At 53.0% G+C, this 17,663-nt stretch overlaps 1 protein-coding gene and 1 long non-coding RNA gene across 8 annotated transcripts in view; one reads left to right on the top strand and one right to left on the bottom strand.

Annotated features, from left to right (window-relative positions):
* The window catches only part of TBX5 (T-box transcription factor 5), a 131,946-nt gene that overhangs the window by 36,878 nt on the left and 77,405 nt on the right, over nt 1–17,663 (bottom strand). Inside the window, exons 1-2 of one of the 5 annotated variants that reach the window (XM_065692505.1) lie at nt 8,229–8,430; nt 725–900 (exon numbers count right to left, since the gene is read on the bottom strand). In XM_065692505.1, coding sequence (XP_065548577.1) covers nt 725–871 — 147 coding nt within the window. In that variant the 5' untranslated portion in view covers nt 872–900; nt 8,229–8,430. Of the gene's footprint in view, nt 1–724; nt 901–1,055; nt 1,080–3,404; nt 3,632–5,891; nt 5,945–8,228; nt 8,431–17,663 lie in introns of those variants that run through there. The other 4 variants (XM_065692504.1, XM_065692501.1, XM_065692503.1 and 1 more) reach the window with 4 other exon arrangements.
* Nucleotides 5,063–7,790, top strand: LOC136020874 (uncharacterized). 3 transcript variants are annotated; one of them, XR_010615535.1, is made up of 4 exons: nt 5,063–5,157; nt 6,585–6,693; nt 7,199–7,267; nt 7,565–7,790. It is a non-coding gene; the product is annotated as an uncharacterized LOC136020874 (long non-coding RNA). The 3 variants fall into 3 exon arrangements; XR_010615536.1 differs by having other exon boundaries at nt 6,582–6,693; XR_010615537.1 differs by lacking the exon at nt 5,063–5,157 and adding an exon at nt 6,251–6,267 and having other exon boundaries at nt 6,582–6,693.

Raw genomic sequence — 17,663 nt, 5'->3', positions numbered from 1 at the left:
GCCGAGGGCAGGGGACGGCTCCCGGCCCCACCGGGAACGGGGAAGCCGAGCAGGAAAGGGGATCCTGGCCCTCTGCTGCCTCGGCCCGTTCTGCCCCGGCAGCGCGGAGGTCAGCTGGGTTCCCCGTAGGAGCCCACCCGTGTCCCGGCCTCACGCAGCACCCGCGGAGAGAAATGACGGAGGGTATGAGGGGCACCCCAAGGGTGTGCCGGGCCCCAGGGTCGCTTTGGGGGTACCCACGCGTGACACCCCCTTGCCTGCCCTCAGTGCCCTTTGCCTGGGTGCAGACAGAGCTGCGGGTGCACCACTGCGGCTGTACCTGTGTGTGCATATGTACACATAAATATATATATGTTTATATCTTGCACAGAGATGCACAGGCACAGCGAATACATGGTTGTGCATGCACTTCCATGTGCATTCGTACCCTCACGCGTGTACCCCTTCACCAGCAGACTCCTCTCCCCAGTATTTCGGGTGCTTTTCCACACGCACCCCAATACTCACGCGTGCGCTTCCCCGCTTGAACACGGCCCCGATTAACACTAGAGCAGGATGAGGCCCAAAGGCAGGTGGGACTTCTCAAGCCCGTGGGGGCCTAAATCGACTCATCCCCGCCCAGAGCTGCAGCAGGCACCCAGCTGAGCTGATATTTGGGGGGCAAACGCCGAGAAAAGGGGGAAACGCAAATGAAAGCAAGAGGAAGAGGAGCGTGGGTCCTTACCTGCTGCGTGAAGGCTGCCTGGGGTGAAGTGGGGGACTTGCTGGTGGCCCCCAGCTGAGTGTCCTGCTTGGCTTCAGCCTGGAGCTCCTTGGCCTCCGAGTCAGCCGGCGTGGTGGGGAGCCCGAAGCCTTCCTCGCTATCCGCCATGTTACGAGCTTCCTTCGCCGGATCCCCCACTGCAGGCACACATGGGGAGAGAGCAGAGATAAGAGACGCATAAGTCAACGCTGACGTTTAATAAAATATAGAGCTATCTATACATTAGCGATGGGAAAGCCAGCCGGAGCCCTAGGCAGGGCTGCCCTACAAACCCGCGCTGCCCGCAACTCACTTCCAGCTGCCCGGGGAGGGAACGAGGCCCTTTAACTTTGGGAGAGGGAGAAATAAAGACTTTTATTTATTATCGCAGCCCGCAAGGGATGATAGGATTTGGGGGGGGGGAAGGCGCGGGGGGGGGGGGGGGGGGGGGTTGCGGGGAGGGAGGGGAAGGGGAGGCGGTATTATTGAATGCATCTTTTGGTAAAGGTAAACAGCGTATTTTAGGTCTGCCTGGCAGGACGCAGGGAGCAAGGCACTGGGGGCCGTGGACCGGCCAACTCATTGCAGAGGTGACTCTGGAGGTTTGGGGTTCAAGGTGGGGGGGGGGGAGTGGAAGAGACTCCCCCGAGATTTAGACACCTCCAATTGCCCCGGTCTCGCTGCTGCCGAGGGGGCCGAGAGCCCCCTTCATTGCTCTCAGGGAAACGGGAGCTTTCGCCCCACTCCAGTGGCGACCAAGCAAATGCCACCGACAGGCCAGGCCCCTTATATCGGCCCATTTGCAAAGAAAATTAAACTTCTGCCCTCCCTACTGGAAAGAATAAAATATAATAAATAGTAAAATAAAATAAAATAAAATAATAAAATAAATACAAATAAAATAAAAGCCTTTTATTCCCCTCCCCGTACAGTTGCGAGTAAAGAAAAGGATGGACGGGATAGTTAAAATCTAAAAGTACAAATACATCAGTCGGCCGAGACACTGTGCAAGGTAACGCGCACTGGGGCTGGTGGAATTGGGGCTGAAGGGAGCTAAGCCATAACACTGAGAGTCAAACTACACCGGCAGCGAAAACGAGCTTCAAAAATACACAGTTTCTCCCTGACGCGAGGAACCACAGCGAGTTCTAAAAGCGCTATTTTGACGTGGCTTTAAAGGCTCTATCAGGAATGGTAAAAGTTTCAAAGCAGCACCAAAAAAAAAACCCAGATAAAAGATAAAAGCAATTGAATTATCTGTTAGTTTTTGTTCTTAAGAAGTTTAGAGTTTTAGTAGCTTTGGGGGGGGGGGAGAATCTCTGTCGTATGTTTCAAAGGGGATTCATTTTAGAAAGGCCAACCATATGGAGGCAATATTGGTTTTAAGGACATGAGAATGTTTTGAAATGAGCTCTCCATCTCCCTGCAACAATATTTAAAAGCCTTGAAAAAGGAGGGGGGGAAAAAGGCAAATCTCCTTTAAATGCAGAGGAAAATTAGGGAAAAGAGAGGGGAGAAAATTGTCTTCCCTGCTAGCGGTGGGTAATAGATACACGTACATATATATATAATTTAAAAGGACAGAAAGCGAAGGGATTCCAGGTCCGCACCTCTGGAGCTAAAGATCACGCACAGAAACGGCCCGGCCCCCCTCCCTCCTTCCCAAAAGCTCTTTTCCCACCGCACACCAGCCAAGAGCTTGGCACCAAGTGACTGAAGGGCGAAGCAAAAGCGCTACCGAGCGCGGAAAGTGCGCGGAGGGACGCGGGGCGCTGCGGGAGCCGGTGCCCCGGGCCCGGGCCCAGCCCGCGGGGGCAGAGCCGCGGCTCCAGGGACCATTTAAGGCTTTTCTCTTCCCCTCCTCCTCCTCTTCTTCTTTCCCCCCTCCCTGCACTGTTGTTTCCCTATTTTTCCCCTTGCCGCAGCTTAGGAAGTTCCCGTTATCCATTTTCTAATAGATTTCCCTCCAGCTTGGAGCTATTATTCCCCCTTGAGCTGCCAGAATTAGAGGAGACGGGGAAGGAAAATAAATAGCATTAATAAAGAACGTTTATTAAAACAAAGAAGGAGCCAGCTATGGCAGTGCAGGGCAACCCGGCCCCAGCGAGCCCTCCGCGTCGAGACGCGATAAAACAAATATAAAAATACTAATAATATTCGTAAAAAAGGGGGGATAACGGCAAAAAAATAACGAAGCGACTATGAGCAATTGGGGATCCTTGCCTTCCCTTTTTTTTCCCCTTTAAAGAGCTGCTGAGAAGAAATAGAGCTTGACAGAACCAGGCCGCGGTGGCCGTATGAGAAACGCGTCCTGCGCTGCTAAAGTAGCACCAAGTGGGTTTGCGGAGGGGCAAAAATAAAGGGGAGCAAGAAAAAAGAAAATCCCCCCTTTGCTTTTGTCCCTCGCCCCCCCCCCGCAGCCCCCCACCCCCTCCTCCCCCCCCCCCCCCAGCCCCACAGGCGGCCGCGGAAGCCCTGGGAGGGCAGCACCCCCCCTTTTCCCCTTCTCCCCCGGTCTCCCGAGGCCTCGCAGCTCCTCGACAGCGACAATCTGCGCCCAACAATGCCCCCAGCCAGCCCCTTTCGCTCTCTCTCGGTCACCCCCATGCACACACGGATGACAGACAGCGACGGACATACATGGCAATGGAAGAGCTGTTACCTTGCCCGTTGAATTCCATGCAATCAATGCATCTCCGTACATACAATGTGTGTGTCTGTTTTCCCCCTTTGCAATGGAAATTACAATAGGATCAGGCTTCGCGTGTGCATATTTCCTTTTATTTATTTATTTGCGGATCAGCATGTGAAAACCCAGCCTGGAAGAAAAAAATCTATCCAATGCAAGCCTGCTTGCCTGCTCCTCTCTCTCTCCCTCTTTCCCTCCCTCCCCTGCTCTCTCCAAACACTTCCAGGTTGTCAGACGCACTAGGAAGGATCCTGAGACCAAGATAAAGCCCCCACCCCCACCTCAGCCTGATCTAGAAGATGCAGTTTTCCCCACCCCACTCTTTCTACTCCCTACCTAAAAAAAACCCCAAATAATTAAAAAAATAAAAATAAAAATAGCAATTAAAAAAGAGGGAGAGGATTCAAGAGAGGAAAAAGAAAACTCCTCCCTCGTGGAGAAAAATTAGGATAAAAACGCAAAAAAGAAGGAGAAAAGAAAAGTTTCGGGCTGGTGGCGACCGCCGCTCCTCCGGGCAGGTTCGCGGCGCTGCCGCCGTGGCTGCGCGGAGCCGGGCGCGGAGCTCGGCGGAGCGGAGCGCGGAGGTGACGTGGGCTCGTCCAGCTCCGTCCGCCAAGTGCCGGGACCCACTACCCAACCAGCTGGGATCCTGCTCCGGAGAGACTCACCCTCACGCAGCCCTCCCCGCCCCCTCCCCCCCAAACCTCCTTTTCCAGCCTATTTTTCTGGCCGGCAAACAAGAACAAGGCACAAAGACAATCATCAAACTCCCCAGCAGCCCTCCCCCCTTTCCCTCACCTCCTTCCCCTCTCCCTCCCTCCCTCCTCCATCCATCTCTCCCAACCAAAGAGAAAATTCAGCGCCTGGGAATATACCCCCCCCCCCTTCCTCCCCTCCCTCACCCCTTTAAATAAATCGCTGGCTCCGCTAACCTCGCACAGCCCCCCCCCAACACCCCCTTCCTCAAAACCAGCCTAGAAGTGTGGATTTAAACCCAGCTTTATATTTGCTAGTGCTCACAGAGGCCTTTTATTTGGGGGGTAGAGGGGGTACCCCCTAAATGGACTCACTTAGGTATAACCTGGGGCGGGGGGGGGAAGGAAGGGGAAGGATGAAACGCGGCGGAGTGGGACTGAAAAACCCCGTGAAGATGGACCCCTAGTGGGGTTGTTGGCCCTTCTGCCCGCTTGTGGAGGCAGCCAGGCTCCTCTCCTTCTCCTGCCCTTCCCCATCCTCTTCCTCACCCCGCGCAGCGCTGCCCCGGCCGCGGGCCGCAGCCCTCCGAAGCTCTTCGCCTCGCTCAAATAATCAACCCGTGAGGGAGGAGCGGGGATGTGGCTTTATCTGCATCTTCCTTCGCTCCCTTTTTTTAATGTATTATTGGGAGGGTAAAGTTGAATAGGTCAGCGCAGGGTAAACAGCCTCCCTGTCGCATTCTGCGGGCTGAAGAGAACCAGATTGGCGAGGCGGATTTTTGATAAGACTCGGAATAAATGGCATGGTTTAGATCTGCTCTGCCCACCCTCCTCCTCCTCCTGCCCCCACCCTCTTCTCAGCAGTGTGTCCCATCCCTGTCTCCCCCCCCCCCCCAATAAAATAAATCCCTCACCCTTTTTTCTGCCTCTCGCTCGTTCCTTTTGCATTTCGTGGAAGTTTTCAGCAATCCCACCCCTTGCTCCCAGCTGCCGCGGGGAGCGATAACACCGGAGCCCCCTCAAAGTTTGAGGTGAGGAAGCGAAAAACCTGGGGGTGAGCGGCTGTTAGGGGGGAAGGAGGGGTGGCAGGGTAGGGAGGGCACCATTTCCCGTGCTCGCCACAGTTCAAGCTGCTACTTGAGAAGAAACAGCCAACAGTAAACGGTTGCAAATAAGAATAATAAAATCACTGCACTTGTAGCCACAGAGAATAAGCCAAAGAATGCTACTTAAACAAACAGAACAAAGCTTGCCCCATATTTCATTATTTTTAGAGGGAAAGGAGCCGTGGAGCTTTTCCAAAGACAAATAAACGAGGGAGCGAACCGGGCGGCTCTCCCCGCCGGGAAGGAGGCGACTGCGGCCGGAGCAGCCCCGGGGCCTGGGGCGGGCGGCCCGGCCGAACCCTCCTATCGCACCGCGCTGCTTCGGAAGGTGCAAACCAAGGGGTGGAAAAACAAGGGGGAAACAAACAGATATCAAGGGGGAAGCTGCCGGTGCTGGGGGAAAGCCGCGGAAGGAGCGCGGTGGGAGCAGCCCCGAGCGTATGCTCTGAGCATCCCCCGAGGCACCCAGCTCTGCCGAAAGAAGAGGGGTTTCTCTTAAAAATCCCAACGAAAGCACCGAGGAGAAAGGTTTCTTGCAGCCGGTAGCGAGGGGGAACCCGAGCTTCCCTCCCCTCGCCGGGATGAAAGGCAAAAAGTGAAAATCCCTCAAGTTTGGAAGAGCGAACCCGAGCACGGCTGCTGCCTGGGAAAACACTCACCTCTCCAGTGCCAAACTAGCGCTCACACACCTTGAAGACAAGTTGAAAACGATGCAAATAAATCGAATTTATTTCCGTCTGCAGGTTGGATGGGGGTAAAAAGGAAGGGGGGGGGGGGGGAAGCTGGGAAAAGGATGGCAAGTCCAGGCTCTCCAGGACCGTAATGTCAAGGCGAAGGAGCCTTCCAGCTAGAAGCCGATTTGTGGTCTCCGACAAATTAAATATTACTGTTTATTACCAGCCATACTCCGATAAAATAAAGAGAGTTCAAGGCGATAGCTGCTATCTCACGAGCTTTGCTCCTATAGGACACGGAGACGTCACCAACCACGCAACTGGCCTGTTCTGTCATGGTTGACTGCAGCGGTAATGGAAGGTTAATTTGTATTATTCTCCTCTTTTTAAGGCTCTATCAGTGAGATTCCTGCTTTTTCTTTCCTCTTCCCCCCTCCCCCCAAAAAATCCATTCAGTGCAACGCAAAATACAACGAGGCTGTGAGTGTGCAACCTCCCTATATAGATGTGTGCGTGTGTATATACACATAAATATACATATATTCACACTCCGAGACATATAACGCTTATGCATATATGCGGGTGTGAGGCCGTATAGATCATATATGTATGTATCTCTTATATATATGCTTGTATATATATATTTATCTCATATATGTATGTGTATCACCCAAGCAGGCACGGAGGCACTGGAAACTCCAGGAGAGCCCGCTCCTTCTTGGAATGGAAAAGGCGGAAACCAGCAGCAAAGCTCCCCTTCACCAGGAGCAGCCCCGTTCATCCAACGGTATTGGCATTGTTCAGCTGAATTTAGTAAATTCATTGTATTTTCTTTAAACCATGCTCTTAGAGCGGGCAGAAAACTCGTCAGATGAATGTTCGGGCGCTTCTGGAAGGCAGCACACTGGGCTATATATAGTAAATGATAACCTGGTTATTTGCAGATTCAAGGGTGCTTCGGGAACCAATTATTTACTCTGATTTAAAATAAATAAATAAATAAATAAAAAGGTGGGGGGAAGTGGTAAATCGAGGAGATTATTTGCCAAATAAGATTGACAAGGGAAGGGGGAAAAGAAGAAATCACCCTAAAAACACCAAATGCGTGAGTAGAAGCAGGAGCTGCGGAGGAGCCGCCGGCGCTTCCCCGAGTTCCATCTTTAAGTTGGAGTGATTCGGGATGCACTTGCGGCCGCTGCAGAAAGATTTTACACACACACCCCCCCCCGTCCACTCCCTGCTCCCCCCACCCCCCAAAAAACCCGATGCTAAAACGTTGCTTTCTCCAACAGGAAAAAAAAGAGAGGAGGAGAAACAGGGAGAAAGAAACTAAAGAGCAACACCTATGGACGCTGCAGAGGGTGAGTGTTCCCTGCCGAGGGGGCTGCAGGCAGCACACCCCAACCTCCCCGGCCGACAGAATCTGCCTGGATTGACCCGGTTCCCCCAGGCTGAGCGCCCACCTCGGCTCTGCAGATCCCGCTGGGAGCCAGGCCCCCTGCAAACAGCACCGGGGCGAAAAAACTCCACCAAAACCCCCAAAATCAGCAAAAAGAAAAAAAAAAGGGGGGGGGGAAGAAAAAAAAACCCTTATACCCGAAGAAATAAAATCGTTTTCCCCCATCCCGACCTCCACCTAAATTTCCCCCCCCTCAAAGGAAGCTGCAGCCGGGAGATGGAGAACCGACTCCTGCGGGCCCGAGCCCCTAACCGCGATCAGCCCCCGCCTATAGATACACATATAGAAGCATAGGTGTGCGTGCAACGCCTGGACACGCGGTCTGCAAACGTACACACGACACCTTCTTGCTCAAGTGCTGTACTACATTTTATACCTTCGGATTGAACGTGCAATATGAACGGATGAGTGCAGAGCTGTATCGATACTTGTCTATATGTCTGTCTATATGTACAGACACGCACACCACAAAATCATACGTGCGTGCATCAGCGTTAATGCAACCTTTTGCACACTCGCACAACGGCGCAAGTGCAAAGCCAGCTATGCCCCGGCGCTTACACACGTATGCATGTAGATATTTACCTTTCTCCTATAGCTTGCACACAAGGGGTCTTGGGTGTGCACAAACATCATTCTGTCCCCACCCTCCGAGGAGCTCAGTGCAAATCTGTGCCCCCGCTAAACTTGGGGGGTTGTGTGCACACCGCCTACGAGCCCTACTCCGTATATATATATATATATATATACGTATATATATATACACGCATCAAGTAGATATAAATATCTATATAAAAGCTCCCGCACGCATAGAAACACCGGAGCGCCCATCAGCAGCCACAGATCCAAACCCCCTCACTTACCTCCCTGGGTGTGGGGGTGCGTGCTTGGGTGGGAGGCCCCCGAGCCTTTTGCACATACACACACACATACACACGCTCGATCTCCCTTGCTCAGCTCCCCGCCGCAGGATGAAGCGCAGGATCAGGCCCAGGCCCCGCCGCCCGTACCCGGGGCCTCAGGCCGCGGGGAGCCCCCGCTTTTTGAGGCCGCATGGCCGGACCCCTCTGCCCTTTTGCTACCTTCGGAGGATGTCCCTCGCCCTGGAGGTTTCTCCTATCGGCTATTCCCCAGGAGAGGTGGAGGGACAGGAAGGGGGGGGGGGGGGTGGCCGGGGTGCTGGCTTGCAGTGAGGTCGAGGTGTCAGCAGTAAGAAATAGTGCCGAGCATGAACTCACCCCCCACCTTCCCCCAACACACCCCTCAGCTTTAAAATCACTTCTTGGGGCTGCTTAACCAACTCGGAAAGGCTTTCGCTATCCACCCGTAGCCGGCGGCTCCTCGGCAGTCGCCCGCGGACCCGGGCACGCTGCCCCGGCCGGTACAACAGCGGTTCTTAGGCCTCCGGCAGCTTCTGCTTGCTCATTCCCTCTTCTCCCACGTCTCACCCTGAGATTCCACGGCAGAAATTACCCCCCCCCCCCTTTCCATTTTTAAGCAATTTACTTCCACTTTTTGACCGTTTCTCCTTTTATTCCTATCTCCCTTTTGTTGGCCGCGTACCCGCTGTGGCGAAATACGCACCTGGGAGAAAACAAGCATTTAAAACAATCATCCTCTTTGGAAGCGTTTTGTTCCATTCACTTTGTGTTTTCTTGGTTGGTTTGGAGGGTTTGGGGTTTTTTCCCCTCTACCTTAGGAGCAGCGCCTGCATCGGTCTCTCTGTAGCCCCGATACAGCTCTCCCGGTGTCTGTATTTCCATGACAAAACCCTGCCTTTAGCGGTCTAGAACTCGCTCAGACGAGCCTTGGGGGGGTAGATACCTGGGGTCGAGCTTTTTGCTGTAACTTGAGGGGGTTTGTAACTACAGGTGAACACCAGTTTTCTTTCCGTGTTTGTGGTTTCGGGTCCCTTTTTTCCGGCCCTTCTGGCTACTTAAGGACAAAAAAAAAGGGAAAGAACTTTGTAATTAAGAACCGTTCCCCCCTCCCCTCAGCCCATTCATTTCCCAGGCAAAATCCTGGCTTTAAAACGGTAACTAAAAAGTGCAGCATGAACAGCCGGGCAGAGGCAGGGCTGTAGAACCGCACAACGCTGCCCTTCGGAGCCTCCCACTCTTAGGCTGCAGGTCCCTTTTTCTCCCAAATGACAAGCGAGGGAAGGGTGAGAGGGCCCCAAAGTCAAGCTAGGAGCATCCCTGGAGCAAAAGGGATCTATATTCTCGCCCCAATTTGCTTCCAAAAAGCATCTCCCCCGGAACTAACCGCAGCCCGGGGAAGCCGGGGCTCGGCCTCCCATCCAACTTTGCCCATGGCCACAGTGCTGTTCCGACAAGGGGGAATTAGGCTGCACTTCTCTTTCCCACCCCTTTCAGAGAGCCAAGCGGGGTGACATTTTGGCATAGGGTGCCCATCGGGTTCCCCTCCCCGCCCCTATCAATGAAGGATGCGCCGATGGAGGGGGGCGCGTTATCGATGCCGGAATGGAAAGGCTAATCTGCTCTTGCCAAACAGGGTGTCAATCAGGGCGTTATCTCGGCCCAAAGGAGAAAATAAAGGCAGATAAGGCCTCCACTCTCGCCCTGGGAAGAAAGCTAATGGGGGCAAGAGGGGGAAAGTCTTCAGCTCCCTGTGCCTTTCCCTGAAAGTGATCTTGCAATGACCTTGAAGGGGGGGCGGGGAGAGGAGTCCGGACCGAAGGGGTTTGAATCAGTGCCTGAATAAAGGCCGCACAAGCGACACCTGTAATTGTTCCTTCCTCTCCTCCTTTTCCTCCCGGGGCAGGACCAGGACCGGCCCCCTCTGTACCCCGGCTTTACCTGAGCGACCAGCTCAGGCACCCACACACAGACCTTACTCCAAAACCTTCCTTCCCAATTCACTTTTCTTTCTCTGTTTCCTTCTTCACAATCGATTTTCCCTTCTTTATACTTCCTATTTTTCCTTCCTTTTTATGTTTGGTTCTCCTCCCTTTTCTCGTCCCCGCTCGCTTTCTATCCCCTGCCCTCAATTACCGCAGAGCGAAAGCGCAGGCGAGCCCGGCCGATCCGTTATGACCACGTTACCCTTTGTATTGCCAGGATACCCACAAATTTCGGGAGCTGAAGAGGCTCCCAGGAAGGCCGAGGGCGGCTTCGCTGCGCGGAGGGAACCGCGCTACCCCACGGCATCCTAAACCTCATCTTTTATCCGTGTAAGGAAAATACAGGTTCTGTAAAATCACCCAAACAGCGCCTGAGAAACTCTTTTTGTTCTCTTCAGGAATCAATGCAGAAAATATATATATATATATCCAAAGGAGAAAGAGAAAAGTGGGGGGGAATGAGCATTTACCCCTTTACATGGGGTGCCAGGCCACAAGCTGTAAATCCGGTCCAGCTGCGCGGCCGCGGATAGTTCCGCGGCAACCAAACCGGGGGCCACAGCCCCACGGGTGTGCGGGGCATCACCAGCACTATTTGCAAAGAGCGTTTCCCAGCCTTATCCCACCGATCGGGATTCCGATCCCGGGGATTGCAGGTAGCTTTCCCCCGCTGTTTTTCCACGCAGAGGTGGAGAAAGGAGCAGGGGATTTGGGTGCCAAGAGATGCTGGTGTTTGAAGTCCGTTTGGTGAACCCGATTTCTATAAGCCCTTGTGCTATAAATCGCCACAGATTTATACCTGTTCCACGCATATTTAGAGTCCGTGCTGCATACCTGCTCGTTCGTTTGGTCTACTGCTTTTGGGCACAGAAAAAGCTCCTTTCGCGAGTTGGAAGAATATATTAGGAGCTCATTTCGTTTCATTTGAGGGGTTTGGGGGAAGAGATGTACACGCGTCTTTCCCTACACCAGTGTATGTCTGCACGGAGGCTGGGGATCGAGCACATTTTGGGTACTATACGCTTATTCGAGCATTTCCAACGAAAAATTCTGGGATTTAATGAATTAACGCTCAAATCTCCTCGCAAACCCATCCCTCGGTGGAGCCCGGGCGGTACGTGCGGGGCCGAGCCCTGGTCCATCCCCCCTGGGCAGGGGGCAGGAGCCACCAGCTTCCCCGCTCCGGGGGCCGGAGCAGCCGCCGTTCAAGACAATGTCTATTTTCTGTCATTAATAACTCGTTTCTCTCTCTCTCTCTCTCCGAAAAAAAATCGCTTTTGGATCCAAGATTGGTTTTTATGATTCAGTTGGACAAGACGGAACACATGTTAGTTTAAGCAGGTTCATGAAATAGCTGTAAATCAAATAAAGTTTACGAGTTTAGCAGGAAATACTGAAAAGATGAAGAAACCCCCCCCCCCCCCGTCCGCCGAGGCAGAGACCAGCAGGGCTAAAATAGTCGGTGGAGTTTTGTCCTGCTCTGTGTTTCTCTCTGTTCTCTTGTGCATCTTGCCGATTAAAGGCCTTGAGACCCCGTGTTGGCGCCAAGTGGCATGTTATTAATCAGTTATCCCGAGGTTCAGTCCACATAAGAGAGAAATTTAATCACCAGAAACCAGACCCGACATAAAAGAGAAATCTAAAATCAATTCCCGCCCGTCGCTCCCCCCCCCTCCCCTTCCCCACCTCCGAAGCGAGCAGAAGCAATCAAGATCTCGCTCCTTCTCCCTCTTAATTGCAACGGGAGAACTGCAGATTTATCCCGGATTTATCCCGAAGAGCAACTGGGAAAAAACCCAAATAACGTTTAAAAAGGAATCTAAAAAGACCCCAAACAAGGACCCGTCATCACAACGCAACAACTTTGTCCTTGATCTCGCTATAAAAACGTGATGGGGGAGAAATATCCCAGGCGGAGCCTTTTATAATGGAAAGTGTGTGTGTGTGTAGGGGGGAGGAATGGCATTTATCGCTGTTAAAATGATCTTTGAAGGCTCCCAGGGTAAGGGCCCGTTGAGGGGTCCCTCCACCCCAGATGTCGGTCCCAGCCTTTGCCTCCTTCCCCCAGCCCAGGCTTCACTCGAGGACAAGAATCCTGGGGGATGTCGCTCCCGAAAGCTGTGTGTGCCCCCCCACTATGGGAGCTGAGCGCTTCCCGACCCACCAGCAGTGCCCCTGCCTTCTGCCAAGGGGTTCTGGGTGGGAATGGCCAGGGTCGGGTTAGGCCGTGTGGGTTGGAGGAGCCCTTGACCCTTCTCTCTGCCTCCAGGACAGGGCCGCGGTGCAGGTCCCCTCCTCCTGGAAGGGACCGGAGGGGACAGCAGGGGAGAATGGACCAAAACATCCCAGTCCCTCCCCGAGAAAGCCTGCTTGAAACGCGGGGAAAGCGTAGGGAACCGACCGCGCAACTTCCACGCTTGTTTTCTATGGGACCCCCCCCCGGGTTTCCCTGCCTGCTGCCGGGCACTGCTTGTGGAGGGTGGGGGGGGCTCTCAGTTGTCCCTCGTCTGCGGCTTGGAGCCGTGAAGGGCACACGGGGGAGGCAGGAGGCCGGCGGCCGCCCCGGGGCTATATTTGGAAAAGAATTTGGAAGCCCTTCCAGTAAATCTGTGCGAAAGGTACCGGCCCGAAGGGACGGGCAGCCCCGGGGGGTGCCTCTTCCCCGGCTCCCCTTTCCTCCCTGGGCCACCCCATCTTTCGGGGCCACCCCGCCGCGTCTTCCTGGACAGAGAAAAGGCTCAAGAAAACACCTTTGCCTGCCCGAGCAGAAACAACCTCACCTCGCTCTCTCCCTATCCGCAATGACCGGGGTATAGCAACAGTGCTCCCCCTCAATGGGTTAAAGGCTCCTGAAGAGGCTCTAACTATGTGCCAGCGAGATTTGCTCGTTTTGCCTTAAAAAACACATAGCCTTTGGGCCCGGGAGACGAAGGAGAGCCGCTGCCCCGCAGCCTCCTCCCACCTGAGCAAACCTGCTTGGGATATTTTAACGAAAACCGGCGTTCTTTCCGCCGCATTTTTCTCTCCACCAACACCCCCTCAAAACCCTAGAAAGCACTGATTTGATTTGGGCTGCCTGATGGGCTCCTTTTCCCTCCTGATCGTTTTCCTACAGCCCAAACAGACTGGAAACCACAGAGAAAATAATCAAAGTGCAGCATGTTTTCCCACAGTAGGAATGCATGTTAGCACTCTCTCCACGTCTCGATCCTCTGTTGGCGTGTGGGTATCCATGCGAAGATGCCTCCAGAGGCAGATGCACAGATGCAAGAAGGCTTTTGGGTGTCCGCAAACCACCCGGACCTACGGACGTGGGCAGCCCACTGCCTCGGGGTGAGGATGCCCGCCTGGAGCTGAGCGTTTCGATGTAAACGCTGGGAGATACGCGCACGAATGGGCATAGAACCAGTTTGTACCTGCTCACATCGGTGTTTTTGGCTGCAGCCCCTGGGGTGATGCTAGCAAACCCGTGTGTACAGCACCCACCAGTGCCCGTGGCTGCTCCTTCCCCACTCAGCTCTAACAACTCATCGGCTTCGCCGCCGCCTGGCTGAGCCCCCCCCTCGCCGTGGTGCCAGGGAAAACGGTGGAAAAGGAGAGGGAAAAGCAAGATCTGGGGAAGGAGCGAGTGGAGGGGGGTCGCGGTAAGGGGAACGGGCTGGCTCCGGTGGGGAAGAGGGCTCGTTTTACAGCAGAAAACGGTTTTCCAACCCCCCCATCTCGCTGTCAAGCACATCCGTAACTCCTCCTCTGTCCGCGGAGCGGCTCCGCTCCCCCCGTCCCGGCTCCCGCAGCTGGGCGGCGTAGGTAGCTCCAGATAAGTGAAAGTGGTATTTTTATAGGCTGATAAAAGAGACTTATCTCGGCTTTTCCGAATCTGACAAAGATTCCCTAATTGGTCATTTGCCCACAGCAGCATCCCCAGACCAGGGCCTGGCGGACGCTATTTTCAGCCTCCAAAGGGGGTGTCTCTCCCCCGGCTCCCCGTGCTCTTCCCTTGCCACATCCCCCGAGAGCGCTTCTCCTCATACCCGTTCACCCGCATTCCCTAAGGTTGGGGTGGATGGGGAGCTCGCCCCCATCACTTGCCAAGGGTTCTGCCACGGGGCCCGTTTGCAACCCGGAGGCACCCTCTGCCTCATCGGCCTCGGGGGAGCGATTCCCAGCCGCATCTCCCCTGCAGGAATCAATCCCAAGGGATTGCCCACCGAGGAGGGCTCATCCTCCCACTAATCACCCTCCATGTGCTGGCTGAGAGCTCCCATAAACTGCGTATTAGGTCTTTTTGTGACACCAAATACGTCTTAACACCTGGAAAAAACCTTTCCTATCGCATACAAATGCAGGTTTAAATCAGGTGAAAACTCTCTGCTAGGGATGGATGAATGGAGACACACAGAGTTCTGCACCAGCGCTGCCTACTCCAACCCACCGGGTGCTGAGATTAAACGTGCATTTAATCCCGGGGATTAAATACAAACAGCAAAGCACAGTCACCCTTTCTCCCATGGCTTCCGAGGGAGCTCAAGTCCCTCTATAACAAACTACAGCCATGTCACCACCAGCCCCATCTCTGTCCCATCCACCAGCTGGGATTTTTTCTCCTCTCCAGTATATTTCAGTCACCAGGTTACCAAAAGACTCAAAGCACAGAGGAAATGCATGTCTGAACAGTCAGCCCTTGCAGCCAGCTTGCATCACAAGCCTTAAAGCAAGCTGGGAAGTCACCCACTACACTTATTTCTCATTTTCCTTCTTTCTTTTCCTGGGGAAGGGGGAAGGGACTTGGGGATTAACGGCCCATCTGACCTACCAGTGGTGGATGCACATGAATCAAACACAATCAAAGGCCCCAGTGTCAGCATTAGTTTGACCCCTACAACTGGCTCGGGGCTCAGTAAGCAGCAAGGCCTGTTCTGGCCAGAGCAGCATGAACCTTCCCCTGGGTTATTAATGCCTCCCGAGGGCTCTGCCCAGCCTGGCTGAGCTGACCAGGTTGGGGTTACAGCCACCTCAACCACCCTGGGGTGCAGGGCTGGTGGGGATGGACCTGGCCCTGCCCTGCTGCGGCAACACCAGCATGATGGTCATGCTTGGCTGAGTGAAAACAGGTCTCAGGGCTTTAAAACATCCACTCAAAATCATAGACAAGAGGAAGGGAGGTGGAGTTTTCTTGGGGGGCGGGGTGGTGTGTCTGTTTTCTTTTCGCTTGTGGTTTTGTTGTTTGGTTGGTTTTCCCTTGTGCTCATGTCTTTTGCTTTCCATGACTTTTTGGGAATTACTTCCCTTGATTGGTTTTGGAAGATGGTTCACATCCCATCAGACCCTCTGCAGCCAGCAGCGCAGGGCAAGGCCAAGCCCCATGGGAATAGTCAAAGTCCCAGTCCCACCATGCAGTCATCTGGGACCCGCATCCCAGCTAATGTGCTCCATGCAGTGATTTGGGACCCACACTACAGCTAATACGCTTCAGACCTGGCCCCGAGGCTCAGCAGATGCTGAAGCATGGAGGAGCTAAACTTCATTAAAGTCCAAACAAATGCCCCATGGCATCTTCGGAAACAGGAGTGGCAGCTGAGCACATTGAATACCTTTGTGCCTTCATGGAGAGAAACAAAGAAGAACACTTCAGTTAGTTTCCAAATCAACTCAGTAACAGGAAAGCGGTTTGTCTACAGGAGCTGATTTTGATATGAGTATTTTAGAAAATACCCTCTTTTCAGTGAACTTTTCCCTCACCCAAATCATCAGGATCACCACTGGCTCTGCAGAAGCAGTCCCCAGAGAGGATGTACATGGTCCTATCAAAGCTTCAAGCCCACCCTCTGTTTACATGTAATTTTTAATGGAAATAGTGTAACCTCCTCTTCTCCCTGTCTAGTCCAACCTGAGTTGGACTGGGTTTCTTTCATGCATGCTTTAACTTAACATTGACTTCTGCTTTTAAACCTGCTCCTTCCAAATATATATACATGCAATCCTCCTATTGAAAGGAGATGCTAACACTCTTTCAGCTACACTTGGCTCTTCAACTCCAACAGCTCGGCTGTCATTAAACCATGTTATTTTATTTTCTGCAACAACTGGATGAGTAAGGGCTTATGAGGGAAAAACACAAGCTGGGTAGCGGGCTGCTGGCTGGGAGGGCTGGCACCAGTGCATGGACTGCACTCGTCCTGGCCACCCAGAGCAGATTCAGGGCCAGGAAGAACCGTGAAGCTGTAGCTGCTTGAACTGATTGCCCTGCCTCATCAGTGCTGGTCATGATGGAAACACTGCTGCTGCTCATAGCACTCCCTCTGCCAAAGCTTTTCTGCAACCCAATTTCAGAGGAGCAGCAGGAGTCTGGGTTCTAAACAACAGCCACTGCCCAGATGGTTGTGATCCATGAGCTGGAGAAGCTCCTCAGCACAGCCAGAACAGAGAACAGGTTACTGGGATGGAGCAGGGAGGACAGGTCTACCCATGGCCAACACCACAGAGGGCTAAGTCCCTCACTGGGGTCCTCCCTGCTCTGCAGCACCCATGGAACTGGAAATACTAGTTGCTTGCATGCATCACTGTTGTCACAATACAATCATAGGACAAGATCAAGAGAGTGAGGTGTCCAATTTCAGTGGATGCAAATGCTTACATTTCTGACAGCTTTTTGAAATCCTGGGAGTAAAAGCTGTTGCTCATCCTGGTCAGTACCTTCTGAACTGGTTTGGTGGTGTCTGTGCAGTCCCTAGTGCATAAGTGTCCTTATTACACCATACGGTCTCAATATATTCCATGCTGGCAGATGGTCCCAGAGCACTACCCTGGGGACTCCCATCATGTCAGCCCTGATCCCCCACTCCCTGTAAAGGCATTATCTCAGGATCTCAAGTACCAGGAGCATGGAAAAAGTCCAAGACCTCCAATTTTGGACCATTTATTGAACAATTGTGGACCTATCCGTGAAACGGTGGAGTAGTTTTATGTCTTTCATGGTGTCACTACCTAGTACTAAGGTCTTGGGTAGGACAAGTACCTTGAGATCCTGTGGTGGGCTCATCCATAGTGGAAATAGGGCTCTTCATACAATTTTGCAAAAGGATGTCAGAGAACAAGTGAGCCTCTATTCATTCCCTCCCAGCCTCTCTCTTAATTCCATTCAGAGCATAGACCTGGCTACATTATAAGGCTGGAAACTCAGCATCCCTCTAATTTGGGTAAGTCTTGCTGGCAAATGCTCTAAAATCCATCTGCTTCTACAGATATGGTTAAACTGCAACTTAGATAACTCTCACTGCAATTGCTGCCATAACCCAGAACAGAAAGTCAAATCAAAGGGAACAGAGATGGAAAATAGAGGAACAGGGAACTGCAGGAAACAGAAGCAAATTTGCCTTGAGAACAAGGCCTTCAGTATCTGTTAGTCGGATTTAAGTGGTACTAAGGACTTTTACAA

Source organism: Lathamus discolor, chromosome 12, assembly GCF_037157495.1.
Source record: "Lathamus discolor isolate bLatDis1 chromosome 12, bLatDis1.hap1, whole genome shotgun sequence".
Classification (NCBI taxonomy): Eukaryota; Metazoa; Chordata; class Aves; order Psittaciformes; family Psittacidae; genus Lathamus; species Lathamus discolor.
This window is presented reverse-complemented; position numbering and strand designations above follow the sequence as displayed.